General features: G+C 41.8%; 1 protein-coding gene across 4 annotated transcripts; it reads left to right on the forward strand.

Moving 5' to 3' along the window:
• On the forward strand, positions 1-26297 carry LOC125486895. 4 transcript variants are annotated; one of them, XM_048616445.1, is made up of 10 exons: positions 1-84; positions 7887-8009; positions 10549-10680; positions 13351-13611; positions 15935-16042; positions 16235-16318; positions 19207-19302; positions 21622-21723; positions 23417-23487; positions 25038-26297. In XM_048616445.1, the coding sequence occupies exons 2-10, from the start codon at positions 7913-7915 to the stop codon at positions 25131-25133; spliced, it is 1047 nt and encodes a 348-aa protein (XP_048472402.1). In that variant the 5' UTR covers positions 1-84; positions 7887-7912; the 3' UTR covers positions 25134-26297. The 4 variants fall into 4 exon arrangements, with proteins under 4 accessions (XP_048472402.1, XP_048472400.1, XP_048472403.1 ...); XM_048616443.1 differs by having other exon boundaries at positions 7-293; XM_048616446.1 differs by having other exon boundaries at positions 7-293; positions 10549-10662.
• Positions 26298-26733: the final 436 nt, after the last annotated feature.

A 26733-nucleotide genomic window follows, 5' to 3' on the forward strand; every position in this document is an offset into this window, starting at 1 on the left:
CGCTGCAGGCTCCGGAGACGATCGGGCGAGTTTGAGAACCGCCACGATCTGGCTTCGCCCGCGGGCTGAAGGGCTTTGATCGGGGTAAAGAAGCGAATTAAAACTCTTCTGTCTCAAAGAAACCGAGAAGATTGCAGAAACTCAGCAGGTCCGGTAGCATTTGGAGAGAGAGAGAGTGTGTGAGAGAGTTAGTTTCCGGCGTAACTCAGATGATCATTGACTCCAGCGTGGAAATGTGATATCCTTTGGGTTCATTTAATCAGTGCAGAAAAATAGGCGCTGGCTGAAGTCAGGTTTGTAATGCGGCGGAAAATAATCGAGATTACATGATAAAACACCCAATAACTATACATTATATATATATAAACAATTACACAGTAAGGGCCGGTGTTGCGTAAGCAGAATTGTGTCTTGTAAACTAGTCGTGTTATTACTTTAATGTTACCTATTTCGGAAGTTTTGTAGTTTTGTATTTTTTTTCTTTAAAGAATAAAGTAGCCGTTTCTGATTTGAATAAAAATTGGCGAAAGTGATTAAAACGAATGAAGGCAAATCTGCTGGAAGTCTGAAACATAACTAAAGCTCTGAACGGGGAATGTTAGCAGTTGCGGAAGAGAAACACTATTAATGGCTGAAAGAAAAGGTCTTCAGAAAACGCCTACGTTCTGGTGTGTTCTTACTATCGGCAGTTCTTACTATCTTTGCATTTTGTTTGCGTCAGGACCACTGAGTGAGGATGGTTTTTCTCAGCTAATCCACCCGCCTGGATATATCACACAGCGTTGATCTCGGAGTCTGGAAATGAATTATGAAAGATCAGTAATTCCAACACACAGTTTTGAACTGAATAAGAAAAAAGATGCGTAGTTACTGTTAGAATCCGATTCCACTTTTAGGATTGCTAAGAGGGGCCAGGAGATGTCAGTTAGAAGCGAATCTGCCTACAAAAACTGTATATTTTTGCAGAGATAGTAGGAACTGCAGATGCTGGAGAATCTGAGATAACAAGGTGTAGAGCTAGATGAACACAGCAGGCCAAGCAGCATCAGAGGAGCAGGGAAGCTGACGTTTCGGGTTTTGAAGAAGGGTCCAGACCCGAAACGTCAGTTTTCCTGCTCCTCTGATGCTGCCTGGCCTGCTGTGCTCATCCAGCTCTACACCTTGTTATCTCTGTATATTTTTGTAGTTAGGGTATCGGAGCAGAGGCGGATAAATTGAGTCGGGATACAAATTAGCCACTGGGACTTTTAGCCTACTCCTGCTTTATTCTCTGCCTTCTCAAACACGCTGAATAACTAACCACAGCTGGCAGACTCTATAGAGAGAGAGTGCAGTAAATGTGCAGTGGTGTAACTGTGACCTCAGTAATCATGTGGTGGAGATTCTGCTAAATGCTGGGAGCACAGCTTTTCACAATATATAGTAATGATTTCGATTAGGGAACGAAATGTAACATCTCCAAGTTTGCAGATGATACCAAGTTGGGTGGGAGGGTGAACTGTGAGGAGGATGCAGAGATCCTTCAGCATGATCTTGACATGTGAGTGGGCAGATCAATGGCAGATGCAGTATAATTTGGATAAATGTGAAATTATTTACTTTGGAAGCAAAAACAAGAAGGCAGATTACTACCTGAATGCTGTAAATTGGGACAGGGGAATGTGCAGTAGGGCCTGGGTGTCCTTGTGTCCCAGTCGCTGAAGGTAAGCATGCAGGTGCCAGCAGGCGGTGAAGAAGGTAAATGGTATGTTGGCCTTCATTGCGAGAGGTTTCAAGTACAGGAGCTGTGTTGTTGCAGTTATACAGGGCCTTGGTGAGACCACCCCTGGAATATTGTGTGCAGTTCTGGTCTCCTTTTCTGAGGAAGGATGCTCTTGGTCTCATGGGAATGCTGGGAAGGTTTACCAGGCTGATTCTGGGGATGGCAGGACTGACGTATGAGGACAGATTGAGTAGGTTAGGATTGTTTCTGCTAGGATTCAGATGAATGAGGCGGGAATCTCATAGACACTTATAAAATTCTAACAGGCCTGGACAGGGTAGATGCAGGGAGGATGTTCCCAATGGTGGGTGTGTCCAGAACCAGGGGTCACAGTCTGAGGATTCAGGGTAGACCATTTCAGATGGAGATGAGGAGTCATTTCTTCACCCAAAGAGTGGTGAGCCTGTGGAATTCTTTACCACAGGAAGTATTTGGTGCCAAAATATTGAATGTATTCAAGAGGCAGCTGGATATAGCACTTGGGGTGAATAGGATCAAAGGTTATGGGGAGAAAGCAGGATTAGGCTACTGAGTTGACAATCAGCCATGATTGTGATGAATGACAGAGCAGGGCTCGAAGGGCCAAATGGCCTCCTCCTGCTCCTATCTTCTATCTTTCTATGTTAGGGTGGAGATGCTGTATCAGAGAAACACTTTCAGGATGACCCCACTCTGAAACGGAATGGACAGAAAAGAACAGGCAGGCATTGTGAGTGTAGGATAACTCACACTCCCTGTATGTTTTCGATGTCGAAGGATCAGTACAGTGTCACGCTGTTGTCTGATGGTCAGCTTCAGCTCTGACACACACACACACACACAGACACACACACACACACTGAGACACACACACACACACACACACACACACACTGCAATGGCAGCTCAGCGCTGGATGGTGCCAGTTATTGGGGTCAGAAACGTTCTCAAATCCAGGTCATTAACCTGGACATGTTATCCAAGCCTGGCCCAGCATTGAGGGCTGTGCAGCAAATTGGAGCTGCAGATATTTTGAATCAACCTGTTCAGTTGTATTATAACACAACACTGTAGCAGGTAGGGCTTGATCCTAGACCTTCAGGACCAGAGGCAGGGACACTAACACCGTGGCACAAGATGCTGGAATTACAGTCTGGAGTGGAAGCCAGCACCATAGGCCAGTACAGCAACTGAACCCATGTCCTTGGCATTGCTAATATCACACTCTAGCAGTCTGAATGACCACTGCAATAGATGAGCTCCAACTATTCATTCAAAAATCAAGTTCACATGTGAAGGATTTTCCGAACCTTCTGCCCGAGTTGGGGGTCAGGGTGAACGATAAGTTAGACTTGGGAATCTGTAAGTTCTGCTTGAGAAACTGAGCAAATTCGGAGAATTGATCCAGCTGGTAGAAAATAGCTTCTCCTGCTGGGAATGGTGCTAAGGATGGACTAAACATGGAAGTTGAGGACAAGATGTTTGTCACAAAGTATCCTAAAATAATAGAGTGAAACAGCTTTGAATGGATGTCGTCAGCCCATCCTACCTGTACCAACATTGGCAGATTTACCTCATTGTTCCCGCTCGCCTGCATACCCTGGTATTTATTTATTCTTCCAAGTGATTATTCAGTTCTCTTTTGAAACTTCCGGTTGAATCTGTTTCCACAGTCACTCAGGCTGTGGCACAGAATATAGTGACACATTTAATAACATTTTGTTTTCTCATTTTTGCTACAAGTTCTTTCCACGCTGACCTTGCATCAATGCCCTTGTGTTCCCAATCCTTCTGGTCATAGAATATTTTACTGTGTGTTTACTGTATAAGACTATTCAGGATTTGAAACACCTCTATCAAATTGCACTTGACTTCCTCTGCTACCAGTTCCCCCAGTCTATCCATATAAATAAAGCCCCTCATCCCTGGCACAATGTCAATAAATTATTTCTGCACCTCGCCATGACTGTGACACCCTACTTAAAGTGCGGTGCCTGGTATCCAACAGAATATTTCAGCTGATGCCCAATTTTTCGTAAAGTTTAGCACAACTTCCTTACAAGAATATTCGTGTACTATTGCTTTTGTAATGAAGCATATTTTTTGAATAGCCGTCTTCAAATATTTGTTTGATTTTTCATTCATTCTGGGATATAGGCAAGTCAGGATGAGGTGTGACTTAGAGGGCAATTTTGAGGTGGTAATGGTCCTATATTTCTGCCACCATTATCCTTACAGTTGTTAGAAGACACGAGTTTGGATTGTGCTGTCGAAGGAACCTTGGTGAATTACTGTGGTCCATCTTATCCATGGTACACACTGCTGCGACTGTGCATTGATGGTGCAGGGATTGAATATTAAAGAGGGTGGGTGTGGTGCCAAACAGGCAGACTGCTTTGTCTTGGATAGCGTCAAGCTTCTGGAGTGTTGTGGCTGCACCCATCCAGGAGCGCCTTTGATCATTTCCCTGACTTGTGCCCTGTAGATGTTGGACAGATAAACAGTGGGGAGACAGTGGGTGAGTTAGTAGAATTCTTAGCCTTTGAACTACTTTCATGGCCTTAAAGCACATAACGTTGGTTCAGTTTGGTTTCTGATCAGTGATAACTGTAAGGATATTGATAGTTGAGGATTCGTGGATGTTGATGCCATTAAATGTCAATAGATAGTGGTTAGATTCTCTCCTGTTGGAAATTATTGTTGCTTGGCATGAATATTACTTGCTACTTGCCAACCCAAGTCTGGATGTTTTGCAAATCTTGCTGCATGTGGACATGAACTCCTTCAGTGTCTGAGGAGCCATGAATGATCATAGCTCATTGACCATAGAATACCTGCAGTGTGGAAACAGACCCTTCGGCCCAACAAGTCCACACCGACCCTAGGAGCATCCCACCCAGACCTATCCCCCTATAACCCACCTAATCTACACATCCCTGAACACTACAGGCAATTTAACATTCCAATCCACCAAGCCTGCACATCTTTGGACTGTGGGTGGAAATCAGAGCGCCCGGAGGAAACCCACGCAGACACGGGGAGAACGTGCAAACTCCACACAGTCATCCGAGGGTGGAATTGAACCTGGTTCCCTGGTGCTATGAGGCAGCAGTGCTGCCCACTGAGCCACCGTGCCACCCCAATGAGCCTATGAATGGTTCAGAACATTGTATCCACATTAATGAACACCCCAGCTCTGCTGTTCTGATGAAGTGAAGGGTCAATTGTTTATGTTTCTGTCAGTCGGTTCATATTGCTTCATATCATTTCATTTACCAAAATGTATCACGTCACATTTCGATGTTAAATTTTATCTGCCATGTTTCCATTGATAAGACTGTAGTTGGCCGAATTGGATTTGTCCTGCTTTTTGTGTACAGGACATATCTGAGCAATGTTGTTAGGTAGATGCCCGGTGTGGTAGCTGTTCTGGAATAGTTTGATTCGGGGTGTAGCTAGTTCTGAGCCCAGGTTTTCAGTATTCTTATCAGAATGTTGTCAGGCTCCAAAGCCTTTATAATATTGAGTGCTTTCAACTGCTTCTTGATATCATGTGGAGTGAATTGAATTGGCTGAAGGCTAGCAACTGTGATGCTGGAGAACTTTTGGGGAGGCCAAGATAGATCATTGACTCTGTATTTCCGGCTGAAGCTGATTTGGAAATATTTCGCCCTGTTGTTGGTATTCATGGCCTATAAATGGCCTAGTGGTATTATCGCTGGACTGTTAATCCAGAGACCCAGGTGATGTTCTGGGGACCTGGGTTTGAATCCCACCATGGCAGATGGTGGAGTTTGAATTCAATAAGTATCTGGAATTAAGAGTCAATGATGACCATGAATCCATTGCCGATTGTCGGAAAAGACCCATCTGGTTCACTAATGTCCTCTAGGGAAGGAAACTGCCATCCTTACCTGGTCTGGCCTACATGTGAGTCCAGGGCCACAGCAATGTGGTTGGCTCATAACTGCCCTCTGGGCAATTAGGGATGGGCAATAAATGCTGCCTGGCCAGTGACACCCTCATCCCGTGAATGAATAAAAAAAATTCATATTAGACTTTCACATCTTTGAGGATGGGCATATTTGTGAATTTTCCTCCTCCTCTTAGTTGTTCAATTGTCCACAACCAATCAGACTCAGCGTTTTAGGACTGCAGAGCTCAGATCTGATCTGTTGGTTGTGGAATCATTTTGCTCTGTCCATCATATATTGTTTCTGTAGTTTGGCAAGCCCTGTGTTGTAGCTTCACCAGGTTGATATCTCTTTTTTTTAAGTTTTCCATGATCTGCTCCTGGCATACCCTCTTGTACTCTTCATTGAATCAGGGTTGATCTCTTGACTGGATGCTAATGGTGGAGTGGCTACAAGCTGGACCTATAAATTGCATTTATTATTGCACTTGCTATGAGCTTATGATGCTTAAAACACTTTATAACATCAAAGTACTTCTGAATTAAAGTCACTGGTGTAATATAGGAAGTGCTGTAGCTAATATGAACACAGTAATGCTCAAACATTTTGATGACACTGGTGGGATTAATATAGCCAAAAAAAATTCCCCTCTTCTTTGAAAGTATCATCGGATTTTTACGTCCTAGTCAGAGGGAAGACAGGCCACAGTTTACGGTCTCATGGTACCTCTACTAATTCATCAATGCTGCATCAAATGGGAAACTTGATTTTGTGTCACGTCCTGGGAGTGGAACATAAACTTAAAAACCTTTAAGTCAGAGGCAAGGCAACTAAATGGGTTCCAGGTGTGCCTATAATTCAAAAAAAACACAAAAGAACTGCGGATGCTGTAAATCAGGAACAAAAACAAAGTTGCTGGAAAAGCTCAGCAGGTCTGGCAGCATCTGTGGAGGAGAAAGCAGAGTTAACGTTTCGGGTCCAGTGACCCTTCCTCAGAACCGTCCTCAGTGCCTGTAATTCTGCAGTTCCCAGCCTATGGATTAGTTTTACCAATGAAAGCCCTGACTGCACAATAAAAATTACAGACAAATGTATTAGACCTTGATTTTCCAAAGACATTGTATCAAAATTCTCTGAAGGTTTTGATGGTGAGAGTAGTAATATTCAGGAAGATAAGCTGACAGTTTCACCAACTATAATTTGCTCTGAAAAGTGCGGTTATGATCTTAGAAGAGTCCTCGGAATAATTGATAGTCCTTAATATTCCAGGTTCGACACTGTGCCCATCTGCAGGCAGGCCAATGACGGAACAGATCATGGTGGAGAATGGGACTTGTTGGTGGGATATTACTGCTGATTGGTTAGACTGTTGTGTATGTAACAGGTTAGCACATGGTAATGTTCTTGATGCTGATTTGTCAACAGTGTCGAAAGGTCGTTACTTGACTAAGGAATTTCATGGGTTGTGAAGCATGTTCCAGACAGAAGTAAATTTCTGGAGACTAAGTCGTTGAGGGCTGTGGAGATAGTACAGGAAAGTGCTTTGAGGCAGGTGATCAGCCATGATCTAATTGAATATAGGAGCAACTTCTATGGCCAACTCCTGTTCCTATGCTCCATGTCTCTAATGAGAGATCCAGTGTCTTAGGAGATAGTGTGGTTTTTTGTGGATCTTGTCTACACTCTGGTTAGGGACGATTAACATTTGAAAGTGAAATTGATTGCCTAGTTTTAATCAATAGAATTCTGATACAAGATTTCAAATAGAAGACCTCTTGTTGTTGACCTGCACACCCAGTTCTAGTCTCTCCAACAAGGGAACACATCCCTTCAGAATTCACTCTGTTAGGTTTTCTTGCATGTGTCAATAAGTTATCCTCCCTGTATCTCATTTTCCTCCATTTATGCACTCTTTTACAGCCAGTTTCATTACCTAAGCTTTTGTCTATCAACCCTAATATGTGGCATGGTGTCATTAGCTTCAGAATGTTCATATGAAGTACGTTTATTCTATTTAATAGCATTCTATAAGTAAAACGTTGTTGGTCATGGGACCTTGATGTGTGAAAATCAGTTGCCTCATTTCTTTGCATTACAACAGTGACTTTATTTCAAAAGTACTTCTTTGCCTGTAAAGTCCTGAAGTTGCAAACAGCTTTAAGTGCAAGATATTTCTTTTTAACACCTTCCCAGAGTCTCTAACATGGTCTAATTTCTAATGTTACATACAGCAAACAGATCTGCCAGTCACTGAACCATGAGGATCCTCAATGAATACCTCTGCTCGACAAAATGTGCGTTCAACTTACTTCAGCTGTTTATTCTACTGAGTTACTGCATCCAAATTACCAGTGGTGAGTCCTGACTCTAAGCTAAAATAATTTTTTCCTCATTGTATGGGTTACTTAGAGTTCCACAATTCCATTACAAATATTTCTTTTTGTACTGAGATGGTGTGTCTCTACAATGTAAAATGTATGTTACAAATTAACTCACAGAATATGGATGCTAGGTTCAAGGCCATATTTAGAGCCCATTCCTAATTGCCCTAGAGAAGGTCCAAATCAATTTCCTTGTTGAACCACTGCAGGTAGTTCCCACAATGTTGCAAGGGAGGGAGTTCCAGGATTTTGACCCAGCCACACTGAAGGAACAGCAATATATTTCCAAGTCAGGATGGTGATGGCTTGGAGGGGAACTTGCAGGGGTTGGTGTTCCCATCTATCTGCCATCCTTGTCCTTCTAGATGGTAGTTATTGTGGGTTTGGAAGCTACAGGCAAGGACGCCTGGTGTTACTGCAGTGAGCATGTCGTTGATACACACTGCTGCCTCTGAGCAACAGTGGTTAAGGGAGTGAATATGAAAGATGGTGGATGAGGTGCCAATCAAGTGAGCTGCTTTGTCCAGGATGACGTTGAGCTTCTTGAGTTTTGTTGGATTTGCACTCATTTGGAAATGCACTTATGTGGCCAAGTGGAGACTATTTAATCATACTCCTGAATTGTAACTGAAAAATGTATTGTTTTTAACATAGCTAACTATTTTCTGGGAAATGTCTTCACACTTGCCTCAAACTGAGTGTGCGATAAGTATGTTGAAATTTCTGCCGATGCTGCTTCTGAGTGAGGTGTCTATCCATGTGACTATGAGTGATATCTTCCTGCAAGAGATTGTGTCAGTATCACTCCCTGTCCAGCACACCTTGCAAGACATTGTGATTATGAGCACGCAAGACCATCCTCAGGTACTTATGCCAGAGGCAGTAACCAACTGAACCCTCCATGAGAGCCAGCACCCCAGCAGAAATGCCCGATATGCGGCACAGGGTGGTTGATAAGCCGTTTGTACTGGGGTGGGGCGGGTAGAGGTTTAAGGGGAACAGCTTTGTATTGGCACCATCAGGAACTAAAGCGCTGTTTGACTGAAATCTGTAAACTGAGGAAAGACTAACTTTGGTAAAGTAGAGTCCCACTGACAAAGTAACAGTCAACAGTCATTGTAACAATGAGACATTAGTCATTTTTGACTACAGAGCTAAAGATATTAAGGTGAACCTCTGTAAATCACATAGGCTTTAGTTGGCATGTTGTATCCAGTTCAGGGCACCACACATCAGGAGGCATGTCTGGAATGTGGAGAGAGATGGAGCGAATGGTGCCAGGATTGAGGGACTTCAGTTTTATGGAGAATCTGGAGGAACTGGCTTTGTCATCCTTAGAGTAGAGAAAGTTAAGGAGAGATTTATTAGAGGCATTAAAAGGGTTTTGACATAGTTGATAAGAAGACTCTGTTTCCATTGGGATATTTGGCAAAAATGAATTGTCAGGGAGAAGAGGAGACATTTACTGCTGCAGTGAGTTGTTCCTTTCGGGAATGCAGAAAGCGCGGTGAAAGTAAATTCCGTTGTAGAACAACTCCTGTGATGTAGCTCTGTGTTAATCCGCGTGAAGTCATGTGTTAAAATGCATCACTTATAGTGACAGCTGATGAGGAGCACAGACAGTGAGGTAGTGAACCAACTTCCCTAGAAAAGGAGGACAGCTTTTGGCTTATGAGTGCTGGGGACAATGAGCGAATAGGACACAGTTTCTTTCTTGACTTCTTCCTTCGTATGAGATGTTAAACCAAGCCCCTGCCTGTCCTGTCAGGCGAATGCAAAGGATTCTATGGACAGTATTTTGAAGAAACATGAAAGTTTTCCATGATCTCCTGACCAATAATAATCCTAGAACTAACATCGTGAAACAGCTTATCCAGTAATTATCAAGCTACTGTTTGTGAGACCTTTCTTTGTACAAGTTAGCTGCTGTATTTCTTATATATCAATAATGACTACACTTCAAAATATTTGTTCGTTTGCAAGTCCTGCTTAAATGCAAGTCTTTCCTATTTGTTCTCTTCAAAGTTGAGGTCTGTTCAGACCAGGATTAAACTTAGTGTAAATAAACTCTGAGAAAGAGTCAAATTTAAATACAAGCTTTGGTGATTAACCTCCGTTCTAATTCATGTGGTTGGGGTTCATGTGCTGCAGAAAACCACCAGTGAATTATCTGTAATCTTCTGTCCGCTAACAGTATCTGATGGTGAATTGTTGGCTTCACCCCAGACCTTTCTGCTGCTTGTGAGGCACCTCCCTTTCAGCGATTCAACACCGGCAAAGTGTGCCCTAGGGATTTTTCACAGTGGCATTTGGAAATGGTGGAGAGTATACACGCAGTAATGTCAAAACAAGCCACGTTGACCTGTGCCTTTGCACCGTAGAATTCAGTGGCTGTGTTATTGACAGTAAAAGTGGTGATGATTCACAGGTCCAATCTCAGCACATGAAACAGCGCCAAACTCTCACTCTACACTTTGTATGCAACAATCACTGTTTCTATTATTGCTCATAGGCACCGTCAAAATGGAATCTTACTGTGCTCCTGGAAGCTCTATGTTCTTCCCTGGGGTTGATGAGTATGAACGGAGCACAGCAGAATTTTACCAGTGGAAAGTGTCCAATGGAGGTACAACGAATGGGCTCGGTACGGGAGTGCTACTGTTTCACGTTGGGGCTACAGAACCTTCAGTATTAAATAAGTACACAGGTCGCCTTGAATTCTTCCCAACCAATGGATCATTCATCCTTCATCATTTAACTTCTTCAGATGAGGGTCTTTATACACTTTCCATCAATCTACGTGACATCATCATTCAAAATGTTCAGCTATGGATAATAGATATGCTTGTCTCATGGATTTAAGCAGCAATGATCTGTGCTATGGGAAAATACACCATAGATGTACCTACATAACCTGTCCCTTATTCTGAGACTGTGTCCCCTGGTTGCATACCTCAGACAGGAAACATCTTTCCTGCATCCACTATAAGATGCCACTATATTGCCTTTAAGAATTTTGTTAAGTTTCATTGTGATCGCCTCTCATTCTTCTAAATTCCAGGGAAGTAAGGCCAGTCTCTTCAGTCTCTCCTAATAGGACGATCCCACCATCCCAGGAAGTCATTAAATGAACCTTCACTGCACTGGGCCGCAAAGGAAAGTACATCCTTCCTTAGTTATGTGGGGTCAGAACTGTATACAACCCAGGCATGGTCTCACGAGGCACTATACAATTTTAGTTTACTCCTGTACACACAGCCTGTTGTGATAAAGGGCAACAAATCATTCACTTTCCTATACGCTTGCTACAGCTTCATGTTAGCTTTCAGTGACTTACTGACAAGGATACCTGGTCTATTTGAACATTAACACTTTTAAATCTCTCACTGTCTAGAAAATACTCTACACCTCTGTTCTTCCCACCAAAGTGGATGCACTCACATTTATCCACTGCTTCATGCGGTCGATTTAATGACTATGACATCACTGTAGGAAGTCAGACTAAATATCTACAAAAACACTTCTCCAAACATCCATGCGTTTGCCCATTTACTCAGCCTGTCCAACTCTCCTGAAACCTCTTTGTTTCCTCCTCACAACTCCTGTTTCCATCTGGTTTTATGTCATAAATTATCTGCTAACTTTTTATGATTCACGTACAGGGACATCCAGATCTCTCTGTACTGCAGCTTTCTGCAGTCTTTCTCCTTTTAAACAATATCTGCTCTTCATCTTCAGTTCTTCCTGCCGAGGCATACAGTCATATAATTGCCAACTGACAACCCATCTGTATCCATTTGCGGACTCTTTCTACCCTTTGCATTGTCAACAAATTTCGCTGCAATACAGTTTACCCTTTCATCTGAGTCATTAATCCAGTTGGCGAGTAGCTGAGGTGCCAGAACCAATCCCTGAGACAATCCATTCATTAGTTTGTCAACCTGAAACCTGAGCTGCAGGAGGGGGATGGGTGGGGTGTGAAACTTATGCCAGGCATCCTGCCAGCCATCTACCTGCCCCTGTGCGTACTTTGGTGGTGGTCAGGAAGCCCATTTACTTGCAGACTAATTTAGTTCTTAACTAACCAATTAATGAGCTCTTACGTGAACCTTTCACCAGCTTTCAATTCAGTGGATGATATGGGGTATGGGAATAGTACTGTTGTCCCCTGATCCTCCAATGCACAGGCAGATCTCTCTTGCACTTTCTTCCACCTCCATACTTGATAACTGTAATAAAATTCCACCGTCCATCATGGCAGGATTCAAACCTGGGTCCCTAGGACATTACCTTGGTATCTGCATGGCTAGTTACAATACCACTGGGCCACTACCTCCCCATTTTAATGAGTCACTCTGCTATCACTATCAATAAATGGATTCTGTTAATATTAAAGGTGAAGAAGGAAGCTCACCATCACCTTCTCAAGGGCAACTAGGGACAGATAATAAATGTTGGCCCAGCCAGCGACATACACATTTGGCGAATGAAGAGAAAAAGCACTTTGGTTCTAGTAACTGCCATATGCATAAAGATATTGCAATATCATCCTTTAGCTATGAGAGACAGTACATTTGTGTGCCAGTCTGGAACCTTTGACGACACTTAATGAGACAACAGAAACCAATTTGTTAATTAATTTGGTCCTTCAAAACAGAATGGGTTAATGCTCTTGTTAAATTGGCAAGTAAAAGCATTACTGGCAAACTACATTAATCCAAAATAAAAATGGAAAGTGCTGGAATGCTCACAAGGTCTGGCAGCATCTGTGAAGACACAAAATTGATATTTCAAGTCAAATCTGACTCTTGCAAGACCTACTGTAGTGACCCAGCAGTACATTGCTGAAGGAGTGCAGTCTTATCGAAGCAGCCATTTTTCTGATGACGCTCTTTAGAGCATGGCCCCAGCTGCCAACTTCAGTGGTTTGGGAGGAAACTAAGAATCTCCACTTTTGAGAGGAAAACATTAGGAAGAAACGTCCTGACCCGTCAACTTTCCTGCTGCTCTGATGCTGCCTGGCCCGCTGTGTTCCTCCAGCTCCACTCGCTGACTCCAGCATCGGCAGTTCTTACTACCTCTGATAAAATTGTACTGCTGTCCTGATGAACATTCTTTTAAGTGCTTTAAAACTGCATCATCAGACCATTCATCGTGTTTCTGACTTAGATAAAATGACAAACAAATTCACCACTATGTTCTTTACGCAACTGTCCCTTAAAATAAATACATGTCCTTTCTTTTGAACACATTTTGCTAGCATTGTGAAGGATAGGGTTAGTGCAATTCTTTAATCAGTATTTCTCTCTTTCAGATAAGCTGTCAAATCTTTTGATATTAAGCAGCTGCAGCTTCCCCCATTCTGCCATCATGCTGACCTGTAATGTTTCTGGACATCCTCATGAGTATCAATGGCTGAAAGATGGAGGGAACATCTCTCAACATCACCAACTAGTAGAAGAAAACAGAAGCCTCATCATTCTGAATGCTGGGAAAGATGACCGTGGCACGTATATTTGCATTGCAATCAATCCTGTCAGCTCTGTCCAAGCTCATTATACGTTATCTATTAATGGTAAGCTTTGGTTTATGGATGACCCTTTGGAGGTGAAGTTTGCAATCTCTTTCTGCTGCTGGTAGGTTTTCGAAAGTGGTCTGCACACATCAACAATGCGGGCGAGAATGCTTAGATCAACATTAATATAAATATTTTAAACAAAGCATAAAGCATTTTAATAGAGTGAAGAAATAAAGACTGCATTGTTGGGCCATCTGAGAAGGGACCGTTAATTCGGAGTTTTTGTTTTGATTTGATTTATGATTGTCACATGTACCTAGGTACAGTGAACAGTTATGTTTTGCGTGTAATTTCAAGAGTAGGAGCATGGTTAGGAGAAATTCCTTTACTCGGTGTTGTTGAGACATTTTATTGCAAGGAATGTTTGAGACAGAGACCATGCTTGAAGGGAGAGACAACTGGTTTTACAATGTTACAATTTCCAAGTATTCCATGCAATGTAAATTGATTGCCCTAAGTCATATTTTGCTACAGTTGCTTGGTAGTACAGATTGTGCTCGTTATTGAAAAAAAATGCATGTTGCCAAAGTTTTTCACCTTGCACTCATCAGGAGAAATGGAAGAATACCAAACAATATTTATTATGTGAGAAACAGGGTGCTGACTGGTTGGCAATTGTACCTGATGGCCAAGTCTTTGTCATCAAGAATGGACAAGAAACACTTTACCGAAGCTTTAACTTTAAATTCAATTAGGGTGAGTCAACTTAAATTCACCAACGTGTTAAGTAAATGTGTCTTCCAAGCTTTAGTTTAAATTAAAGGGTGTAGCACCTGGACAAAGCGCCTTTAGCTGCAGGGGACTGAGCCCTTCACGTAAGGAGCCTCTGGTATATGTAAGTGAGTCACTTTGCAAGCTGATTGATGATCTTCAGTTGGTTATTGAGTGATTCTTGGCACCCTCTGGATATTTTACTAAGTGCTGCTCAAGTGTGGAGTCAGATCAAACTGGGAAACTACGTTCTGCAATTTCTGAGTTTGGGCTTTTTGAGCACTACCAGTACTCTGCCTGTCATGGATAGCTGAAGGGTTGGCTGTTTAAAATGGGTTGGATGTTTAGCCTACGTACTTGGTGTCATGCCAGCACTGAAATTCATGGAATACGTTACTGAATCTGCATGGTTAGCGGAAGGTCTTTTCGGGTTTGATCGCAGCATCCTCCTAAATGAAGGTATTGGCTATGAGGAAAGGTTGGACAAACTTGGTTTGTTTTTACTTGAATGTCGGAGGCTGATGGGTGACCTGATTGGAAGTTTACAAAACTTTGAAAGGGATGGATAGAATGGATAGTCTTTCTCCCAGTTTAGCAATGTCAGATAATCGGTGGCATTGGTTTAAGGTAAAAGCGAGAAAGTTTAAAGGCGATGTAACAGGCAAGTATTTTACATAGAGGGTGGTAAGTGCCTGGAATGCGCTGCCAGAGAAGGAGTAGTAGAAACAGATTCAATAGCAACATTTAGCAGGGATCTGCATTGATGTATGAATAGGCAGGGAATCGAGGGATACAAAACACAGAGAAGCCAAAGGATTTTCTTCGGTTTAGAAAGGTGTCATGTGTCGGAAAAAAACAGTTCATGTTCTCTGACTATTTCTGGTGAGTCAAACCATCAGTCAACTCCATTGCACTCAAAAATAAAACAAAGAGTGGCAGTTGCTGGAGATCTGAAACAAAAACAGAAATTGCTGGAGAAACTCAGCAGGTCTGCATCTGCGGAGAGAAACGTTTTGAGTCCAGTGACCTGAAGCTCTGAGGAACAGTCACTGGACTCGAAACATTAACTCCATTTTCTCTCCAAAGATGCCACCCGACCTGCTGAGTTTCTCCAGCAATTTCTGTTTTTGTTTCACTTGCCCTCAGCCCTGACACAAGATGTTAATCTGAAAACTTAACATTGCACACTTTCATGGTAGCAGAAAGACATAGGGTGGCTAGCACAAACTGATATTGTCCAATTTCCTCAGGTACAGTCACAACATTTACCAGGAAAATCTCAGCTAAGTTCAGTGTCTTTCAGACAGACAACAAACTGTAGGAAACAGAACACTGGTTATGTATGATATGCTTCTGGTCTTGCAGTTGAGATACATTGTTGATACAGAGCTGAGAATGTGTCACACTGCCTGTAAGTGTATTGTAGCTCATCTTGAAAGAGTTAGTGAGGGGAGAGGGAGATAATCAAATATTGCATTGGATGCTAAGTGCAAAATGTCCTATTTTGAGCACTCCAGACTCTCTTGCAAACTGCATTTTTAAGAAAAAGCAGACACTTTGTAGACAGCTTTGAAAATGTCATAAGTTTAACATAAGTTCTCTATTTCAGATCTGTCACAAATTCGTGATTGCGCATTACCATTATCCATTCCTTCGCTGGTTACTGCTGCTTCTGCCTTTACCTGCACAATAATTTCATGCTTCAAGGCTGAAAGATGTAAGAGCAAATTATTTCTAGGGTTTGGTGTCAAAAATTTAAAAATATCATATATTAACAATGGAAACAATGTTAAACTAGTAAATATTGCCTGTGTTATTTTAAATTCTGTTCCATTGTATGGAGTGATTGATTTGAATGTGAATATTATTTTCTTAAGTAATATTGATATGAATGCACTTATTACTCTAGATCTCCAGTTTCTCAAACATGGATTACAAATCTTGGCGTTGGTACTTCTTATCGCACTGTTTGTGTATTGGATTGTAATTGAAGGTACTGTGCTCCTGTTTCTTTGCCCTTAATTGTATTTCTACAATACAGTGTATCTGACAAATTAAAGTCAAGTTTAAGATGTAATTGGGCAAAGAGTGCTAACATCACTTTGCCAAATTGTCAATTTAAATTCAATAAATCTGCGAAATTTGAGGACAGGCATTTTTTTTAAAATCTGTTTTATTGTAAATGCCCAATTTGTTCACCTGATTTTGGAACAATCCAATTGATCCTTCAGCGTGCTTCCAAAGACCTTAAAGTCAGCTGTAATTAAGTTCCTGATGCAATAATCCCATCCTGAAAGCCCAAATATTAAGCCTCCTGCATTCCCCTCAATGTGATTGTAAAAGCCCCGTTCATTATATGATGGATATTCTTTTATATACTGAGAGATGGTGAATTAACCAGCGGTGGTATTTGTTCTTTATTCTATGAATGTGTGTAATTGTATTCGGTTTTTGTCTACTCAATAGAAGCTGCAACAATCATAGTGATCGTGTTGGTGGCCCTGTGTCTGCTGCTAATCCCAACTGTGTTGTTGACATTGATGGCTTGTGATGTGATAAATTCCATGGAGACCTCGAAGATCAGAAATAAATTCAGCAGTACATTATGTACTTACACTGTGCTGCCGAAAGGCTCATGATCAAATACTGGGGTGGTGAGATTGTGCTTCTCTTAGGGCTGTAAATTGAGCGAGTGATCAGGAAACTTGTTTGAGGGAGTGATTGAAATTTAGATTTGTTGCATTTCTGGTGAATTTTAGGAATTGGTTGGAGAAAATTGCAAGAGGTTGGTTAGTATCTAACTGTAGTGGATCCAATTGTAGATCCCAAAGAGATACACCGTCCTTGCTATCACTTTGATTCAAGAAAACCCATTGCCATTTTCAGCCTTTCTGGAGCAGTGAAAGCAACATCACAGGACATTGATGCGTGGCATTCAGTGATGGTAATGCCATTAACATCAAGTTTCAATGATTGTTGGAGACAGTCACTGCTTGGCATTTATGTGAAGTCAATGTTACGTTTCACTTTTCGGTGTCTGAATGTTGTCCATCTCTTGCCACATGCACTGCACAGATTGCTTCGGTACCTGAGGCTTTAGAAGTAAACATTGAGCAATCATTAGCAAACCATCCTCCCTCTGTCGTTTATGAGTCAGCTGCAATGGCTGTGCCCAGGGCACTAACCTGAGGAATTTATACAGTAGTGAACTGGAGCTGAGGTGACTGACCATCGACCATGATCAAGTCAGCATATCACATGCTCGCCTTCATCGCTCGGGGCATAGAGTATAAAAATTGGCAAATCATGTTGTAGCTGTATAGAATTTTAGTTCAGCCACATTTGGAATATTATGTACAGTTCTAGTTACCATACCACCAGAAGGAAATGGAGGCTTTGGAGAGGGTATAGAGACAGTTTACCAGGAGATTGCATAGTTTGGAGGGTATTAGCCAGGAGGAGAGATTGGACAAACTTGGTTTGTTTTCACTGAACATTGAAGGACGAGGGGTGACCTCATAGAAATTTATAAACTTATGAGAGGCAAGAATAGCTGGAATCTTTCTCACAGGGTAGAAACTCAGTTACTAGGGGAGGTAGGTGTAATTTAAAAGAGGGTAAGTTTAAAGGTGATGTGAGAGGCAGGTTTTTTTTTCGACAGAGGATGATAAGAGACTAGAATGTGCTGGCAGAGGAGTTCTTAAATGCAGATACAACAGTAATGTTGGATGTGGGATGTGGACAGGGTGGAGGCAAAAGCCTTTTTGTTCAGAAAGGCATACTGTGTCTGCACAGGTTTGGTGGGCCAAAGGGCCTGTTCATGTACTGTATTGTTCTTTGTTCTAACAATTGGAATTGTCTTCTTTTGTGTCAGCACGATTCCAACCAGTGGAGAGTTCACCTCTCAGTTCACATGGACCCAATTCTGAGTAACCCAGTATTTACTGATTGTGTTTTTGAAGTCAAGTCACTGATTAATCTGAGGGCAATAAAAGAAAACTTTGGTTTTACATGAAATTCAAACCTCTGCACCTCTTGACAGTGCCTCACACCCTTGGAGTTACACTGAAATGTTATGTGCTCAAGTGTAAGGAGTGAGGTAGAACCCCATATCCCCTGACTTTGAAAGTGAGACTGGTATTAATTGAGCCACAGATTGAACCTGCAGAGGGACCACAACCTTCATAAGGGAGGATAGTGCGGTAGACGGTCCTACTGCTGGGACTGCTACACAGGGGAATCTGACAGAAAGATGCACACACACACAAAATGCTGGAGAAGCTCAGCAGACCTTTGGAACTCCTTTCCACACAGAGCTGAGGAAGCAGAGTCCTTGCCTTTTATTTAAGGCTGAGATAGATTCTTGATCAATAGTGGAATGAAGGGTTATGGGGAAGGGCAGGAATGTGGTCAGCCATGAATCTGTTGAAGGATGGAGCAGGCTCGAAGGGCTGAATGGCCTACTCCTATTTCTTATGGTCTGGTATAACTCTTCCTCTGGTCTGAGGAAGAGTGATACCCAACTCAAAATGTTATCTCTGTTTCTCTCTCCACAGATGCTGCCAGACCAGCATTTTTTGTGATTGTTTTGGATTTCCACCTTTTATAGGAAGATGCAAACAGCCTCCACTTTTTAATCTGTTAATCTTTAAATGGATAAAATATTCAGCAGATTGTAAAGACATGTGCTTTTCCCTTCCCAACCTATGTGTTTTCATTCGATCCAATAATCCCGAGCACAGGATTAGGAAAAGTTTCTCTGTACTTTTTTTTGACCAGTTGCATTCACCAGATGCACAGCAAGAGACGAACAGATCAGCATTTGTGTGCATCTGTGTCAGCTAAGTATGTAATCAGTAATTCCGATCTATTTATTGCCAGCTTACGTTTTGATGGTCGGGGCTGTGCTATCCACATCAGGTGAAATCGCTGTGATATGTCTGTCGACATCTTTGATTGCAGGAATAACCTATCCAGGTGGGGAGTTTGAAATGCTTAAAATGATAGCTAACACATCTGTTCTGAAAGTAACATCCCGTCAGAAATTATGCGATTAGGTAGCGTAATTGCTGAGTTGTTTCAGACCGTTCCCAATGAATACGATTAATTGTTTCACCTTTCCAGTGTAGAAGGAGGCTATGAGGTCCACGGTGTCTGTACTACCTCTTTACTCAACCATTACAAATCTAGCCGCACTGTTCTGCAGTCTCCTCCTAGCCCTGTATTACCTCCCAATATTTATCCAGTTTTCTCCTCTTAAATCCAATAGTTCCCATTGCAGCTACTCCCTATATAGTGAAGTGTTCTATATGTGAATGGATATCTCTTCCAAACTAACATCTTAATGAACTCACAATTGTATAATTAAGCTCTAAAATTGTAGAATCTAAGAGCTACATAAAAATACACAGCAGAGAAAAAGACCATTTGGCCTAACCAGTCTCCATCAACATTAATGATCTACTCAAACATTCTCTTCTTCCTTTCCTATTTAACTCCTCTAACATAACCTAACATTTTCATTTCTCTCTCAAATGCTACCTCATTTAAATTAAATTGTACAAATTGTATCCTGTATGTATATGATAAGATGGCATGTTCGACATTCTCTCCTCTTGTTGGAAACGATGATGTCTTATGAGTTCCTTTATCAAAATTTGACATTGTTTTAAAAGCCATTGTTGAGTCTATTGTCAGTGTTTTCATTTCAAGAGAGACAGGGACTACAATTCTGGAGTCCCTAAACTAAATTCAGAGGAGACCCAGGACTTCTCATTTCAACTCCTGCAGCCTCTTATGTGGATCATTTAGCGTAACCAGGAAAATTGGGATCGGCAGTGTAGAATACTTTTAAGTATAGAGGCCCTTTTCGAGAGCTGGTGTTTTATTCAGGAGGAAAGCACAGTGCTCTGTTGATTCTGGGCCAGTCTGGTCAGTTCCATTGGGGAGCAAGTTGGCATTTCAATCTTTCCAGCTCATGTTGGGAAGGGAATTGAATGGAGAAAACTATTTTATCCAAAAATGAAAATAACTGTGAATATTTGTTATTTATTTCTATGCAATCAGTGATCCAAGTGAATTTGTTTCCAACAGAATTAACCTATTTTCTGTTTTAGCATCAGGTTTGTTACGAAGTTGGGTAGAGTATTCATGAATTGGAAGGCAGGAAGTTAGAATGGTTGGTTAAAAAAATTATAGTGTTGGTAAAGAGTGCTTGGTTCCTTTAACAAAAAAATTGTGCTTTGTCTGCACTTGGAAGTTGCACACACAATACAGAGAGGCTCAAAAAGTGAAAAGTACATTAAAAAAGCAGTCTTGTTGTCAAAACATGTTTGAATTTGGCCAGTTAATTTAAAACAAGCATTCAGCGATTCAAAGCCAATTGATTTTAAAAACTGGTGGTGTTGACAACATTGAACCAATTCGACTGAAGAAATACTGTTCTGTCATCACGGGTATACAGATGAGGGCATTTGGAAAATCGAGAAAGAGCCACCTGCAATCTGCAGCAAAAGCAAGTCAGCTATCTGAGACATAAACCTGGTTTTCACAAAAAATTATTAAACTCTCTTAAAAAGCCACATCAAAGGTCCCACGGCATTTTGGCTCAATGTCCTCGCCAAAGAAATAAGAGAAAAACATCCAAGACGGCAGAATCAGCAGCAGAAAGACATTTGTGATGTGAGATCGACAGAAGGCATAATCTGTGTGAACTCGGACAGATTAAGTTTTAATTTATTGTTCTCTTATTAATTGGGTTTATATAAATGGGACTTGTGTTTATTTGAACAGTATTCAAGTAGAATTTAGACCAGTTGGGAGTCGTTAGTAGTCTAGGGGGGGAAATTGTCAGTTTGTTAGTAATTGTGTTAATTTCTTCATTGTTAGGGTTAAACAAATAAATTGTTTCTTCTTACTTGTAAAGTGGAGATCAGGGATTTTCTTTCTTTTAACCACTCTTAATAGATTCCGATGGGCAAGGCAGCTTCTCTGGGTTTTTTAGAAGGTAATTATTAGAAGGGAACCTGTACTCCCATCATAACAGATTGGTGCTTGTGTTTTGGTTTAATTATTAGAGGGGTTCAGCCATTTCCCCATTGTAACAGGTTAATGATGCATGTTTTGTGTGCTTTGGGCAATGAATGCTGTTCCTGTAAAGGATAATAATTTCAGCATTTCTATTCAAATGTTTCAAATGATTTGTGTTCTGTATAAAGCCAAACAATATATGTTGCATCAAATTGTGCTAATTCTAACCATATTTTGTTTTTTTTTTTGCAATCATATATATTGCAGACAAAGGATGTGAACCAGCAGCCAATCTACAATCAAACTTAACTGTTGCTTCTTACGTGTCAATCGCTTTCCTGATGGCACTTCTTATCTTTCACACTATACGTAAGTTGATGCAGGTTATATCAAAAGTGTTGGAATGGATGCAAAGGACTCGGATTTTCCACTTCCCTCACTCCTGACCACCACTGAAAGTGTATGTGGGTACCTTTTTGTATATTTAGCCCATGGCTATCCAGCCACTAACTTTTTTACTGAGTCAACAGAAGTTGTGGGCTGGGAATGTGAAATTCACTTAAATCATGAAAATAAAAGAAAGAAATGCAGATGCTGGAAATCTGGAACAGAAACAGAAATTGCTGGGAAAGCTCAGCGGGTCTGGCTGCATCTGCGGAGACAAAGCAGTGTTAACATTTCAAGTCCAGTGACCCTTCTTCTGAACTGATAGTAGCTAGAAAAAGGTGGTGTATTTGCTGAAGACAGGGATGTGAGGAGGCGAAAGGAATGAGTGCATAGACAGAGATGGAGCCCAGACAGTCAGGGAGAGGAAGGCATGGATGATAAAAAGCCAGGGAGAAAGAAAAGCTGACAATGAGAACCATAAGTGGGTGCGTTCAGATTCTAACGTTATTGAATGGGCTTTCTCCCTGGCGCACTACCATCCAACCCTCCGTCTGCCTGACCATCGTTCCCTGTCTCTCTGGGCTCCACCTCTACCTATCCACTCACTCCTTTTCTCTCTGCTACCCCAGCCCCTGCATTCAGCGTATAGGGCACTTTGTCTTCGCTAACATCCGTTCTGAAGAAAAGTCACCAAACTCTGCTTTCTCTCCACAGATGCTATCAGACATGCTGGGTTTCTCCAGCAATTTTGTTTTTTTTTTCTGACTCATATTACCTGGTTAACGTCAGAAGTGTTGTAGTAGCAAATTCTAACCAAAGCTCTTCATTCTAGTGTTTGCCACTGGAATTTTGTCGAATGACTGAAAAAAAACTCTCATTTCCCAGCCTGGAAGGTTGACACATTGGCACTGTGATAGACCCTGGAGTAATATAAACTGGGTATGGGTAGACTGGACAAGTGTCAGCTGGGTATCTGCATCACAGATTCCTGTGTAAGTGGACCCATAATCCTTTGTGATCGGGAGACTTCATTCTCGTGAACAGTGTCTGGTTTAATGACGTTTGAGTTGGGATATAGGACGATGAAATTTATTGTCTGAAGTGAATCTGGCTGGATCATTGCAACCTCTGTTGAGTCCTTCTCTCCACTGCTGAAACTGTCAGCACTTCAGGAGAGTCCTGGAATTCAGATATTAGATTAATTAACGCACAAGTGATAACATAAAGGACGTCTTCAATATAGTTTGAACATGTAGTGGCAGGTCCTTTCGCCACAGAGACGTTCTTGGTTATTTCTTTCTTGCCTATGTATGTAACTAGTCCATCTTTTATTTCTTTTTCTCTTGCCAAACTTGCTTCTTTGCTTTTGTCTGGCACATTTCTGTTTGCCAATTATGACACTGCCAGTCCACCCGAGGCTGAAGGATAATGTCCTCGGGTTTTGAAATGATGGCTCGAGATTTAACAGATTTCTGCAAAGTTCCTTTGCTGTTTCAGCTGAGGAATTGTGAAGTGAGTGGAGAGTAATTTCATGCAGCCTGTTAATCCGAAGATAGTATAAAGGCTAAAGTTCAACTTGTTTTGAGAAAGGTTTTGTGGATCGATGTCCTAATTGTTTATTTATTGAAATTCTTTGCTAATTTCACTAAATCACTCTTACTTCCATCATCAACAGTTGTGAAACGAGATCTAGAAATCGATCTGAAAAATCCCAGTGTAAACAGCGCCGATAAGCATGAGCAAGTTGTAAGTATTGGTAACAGAAACAAGTGACATTTTAGAAACAGAGTTGTTGCTGTGAATCTTTCTGTAAATGATCTTTTGTGATGACTTCACACCTTATCGTAGTCAGAAATGGAAGTGTTGTTTTATTTTGCTGCTGTGCAGGAGTAATTTTCAGGGAGAATGCAGATTGTTCCATGGATAGTGGAGCACATGTGTAAGTATGTCCAGGGTGAAAACAAAAAATGCTGAAAATCGCAACGGGTCAGGCAGCATCCATGGAGAGAGAGCAAGCTAACGTTTTGAGTCTAGATGACTCTTCATCAGAGCATCCATTGTGTCGACTTCAAGCAGTGATGTTTCACCCACACGTGAAAGGGATTCTTTTCCCTCCGTTGTGTTCTGTCCATCAATTAATGGGCAATGAAAAAAAATAAAAATCTCTCCTTGCTGACAAGATGTACAAGATCGAGTTAATGTAGGAACATTGGAAAAGCAATAGGTCCTTCATCCTGACCAGCCTGCTCTGCTGTTTGCTACAATCGTGGCTGATCAGACACTCGGTGCCTTTTACTGAACCCCATCCCATAATGCTGCATACCATTGGTAATCCGTAACCTATCAACCAATCTCTACCTTTACACATATTTAACATGTGACCTACCACAGCCCTCTGTGGTAGAGAATTCCCAAGGTTCACGACCCTCTGAGTGAAAAGATTTCTCCCCCTGTTCATTGTAAATGGTTTCCCCCTTTACTTTTAAATTATACCTCCTAGTTCTAGGCTCCTCAGCCTGGGGTAGCCTCTTACCTGCATCCCCCTGTCTATCCCTTAAGTATTTTGCAGGTTTCAATGAGATCCCCCTCTCTGTCTGTGAAACTCCAGAAACTACGGCTCAGTTTGTCCAATCCATCTTCATAGGACAGTTCCACTGTCCAGGGAACAATTCTCGTGAACCTTTGCAGTGTCCTGTCTGTGGCAATAATATCCTTTCTCTAGTATAGAGTCCCAAACTGCACACAGTACTCCACATATCGTCAAACCAGGCTGTTATACAACTGAAGCAAGACGTTACCACTTCCTGACCTTAGATCCCCTTGCCTTCCCAACAACATATGGCTGCAGCAAGCTAACCTTCTGTGGCTTATTGTCACGATAGACAGGGAAAGGATGTTTCCCCTTGAGGGAGAATTGCGATAAAGGGAGGGTCATCGTTTAAAAACAAGCGCTGGCCTATTAAAGAGAGAGAGATGAGGAAAAATGAAATCCACTCTGAGGTTTGAGGAATTGCTGTCCTTTAAAGCACTGTGGTGGACGGAGGAGTGGGGAGGTCGGACACTTAATGGGAAAAGGTAACAGTCAGAGCAGGAAAATGGAAACTATTGTCGTGACACTGGGCCTTAGAGTCACAGATGTGGGTTGGAAGAGACTGGACAAGGGAGAACAGGATTGGAAGAAATAAGCCTAGCATGTTTCTGCCCACGAGAGGTTCGGTTTCTTGGGGCAGTCAAATTGAAATCGATGGCTAACATTTTTAATGTGTTTTTTTTTGTGTCTTTTCTTCGCCCTCTAGGAGCTAACTGAAGAATCATGTAAATTCACTAGCACTGATCTGAGTGAAGAGATGCTTCAATCTGAGAGCACTGTTCTCAATGAAGAATTGCCTTAAATTGTAAAACACCGTTCCCAGTGGCCAACTACCTCCTGTCCAGGAGCACTGCTACAGTTTGAGGAACTCCTCCTTTTAATTCAGAGTTTCAACTTTTGCAGATGACACTTCCACTCAAGGCAAAATTTACTGAAATCATGCCTGAGGCCTCTCACACTGTCAGTGGCTCTTCAGAAAGTAACAGGTGCCTTGGAATTTGTATCCCATTTCCCTTCAGTTTGAACTCAATTCCTGCCTGGAATTTTTCAATATCAAAAGAAATAGGAACAGGAGGAGGCCATTCAGCCCACTTTGCCATTCAGTAAGACTGTGGCCGCTCTGGATGTGAACTTAACTCTACTTTCTGGCCTGTCTCCCCACCCTATAATAACCCTTGCTAACTCAACTGTCTACCTCAACCCAGATTGTGTTCTATGACCCGGACTCCGATACTCTGGAAGAAAATTCTGAAGTCTGATGATATTCTGAGGAGGAAAGCAAACCTTCTCATCTCTGTCTTAACATGAAGCCCTCTCACTGTTTCAAACACACTCCCTAGTTCTAGATTTCCCCAACGGTGTTAACTTCAGTTTAGCATCTATCATGGTATCATCCCTCAGAGTGTGATATGGGAATATAATACTTTTTTTCAATGAGAATACATCTTTTTTGAAACTCGTGGGTAATGGCCTGCACTACTCAATCCTTTATTCATAAGGTAACTGTTCTAAATTAACTCTAACTTTCCATTTTAGAAAGAAGAAATATGTACACTATGCTAGACCAAGATCCCCAGTTCAGACCAGTGCTTCACATTTCTCCACTTCCCATCCCTCAGTCTTCCCATCCACGGCCCTCCACAACATTGCCCCTTCTCCCTTTCCCTCCTTGCCTCCACCTTGCACCCCTTTCTCCCTTCAACCCCTCACCTCTACCAATCCCCTCCCTCCTCACCCTCCACATTCCCACTTAGCTCTCATCTTCTCTGCCCCTCCCCCAACCTCCGAAGACACCATCCACCCTTCTCACCCCATCCTTACTTCTCCACCATCCACCCCTCACTCTCCATCCATCATCCCTTATTTTTTCTTTTCTTACACCTCCCCTTATATCCTCCTCCTCATCACCCCTTCCATCCCCCTCTGCCCTCTCACATGTACCCATGGCCTCCTTTCACCTCTTCTCCCTCCCCTCCGCACCTTCTCGCTCTTCGTTTTCTCCCCATCACCCCATCTCCCCTCCCCCCATGCTGGTTCCTGAAGTTTCATTTTCCTTTTGCCGGGGAACCCTTAGTAAAGTATTATATATTTAAAAAAAAAACTTTAATATATAACACTTTACAGCTTTTTGTGTATGTTTGAATTTTTAAATGTTACTTTATGTGAATTATTTGCTTTGCGTATTTTTATGATTAACACTAGCAAGCCAACAGTTACTGGCTGCATTTAATTATGCTGAGGTTTTTTTGTGTCATCCATTCATTTTCATTGTCTTTCATTCCCTTGCTGTGGTTGTTCCTGCCGAAACTAACATTGTTGTGATGATGATAATAGTGAACTGAGTTCCTAAACCACTGAAGTCTGCCTTGGGATGGTTCCTCCCGCAGCCATGTGAAAGTTAA

This window comes from Rhincodon typus, chromosome 35, assembly GCF_021869965.1.
Source record: "Rhincodon typus isolate 14 chromosome 35, sRhiTyp1.1, whole genome shotgun sequence".
NCBI classification, from domain to species: Eukaryota; Metazoa; Chordata; class Chondrichthyes; order Orectolobiformes; family Rhincodontidae; genus Rhincodon; species Rhincodon typus.

Bases quoted from the DNA above. Each gene is read 5' to 3' on its own strand.
- LOC125486895 (XM_048616445.1), top strand. From the start codon at position 7,913: ATGAGGATCCTCAATGAATACCTCTGCTCGACAAAATGTGCGTTCAAC. The intron at 8,010-10,548 runs GTGAGTCCTGAC...TATTGCTCATAG, and splicing joins CTGCATCCAAATTACCAGTG to GCACCGTCAAAATGGAATCT. The intron at 13,612-15,934 runs GTAAGCTTTGGT...TCTCTATTTCAG, and splicing joins TTATACGTTATCTATTAATG to ATCTGTCACAAATTCGTGAT.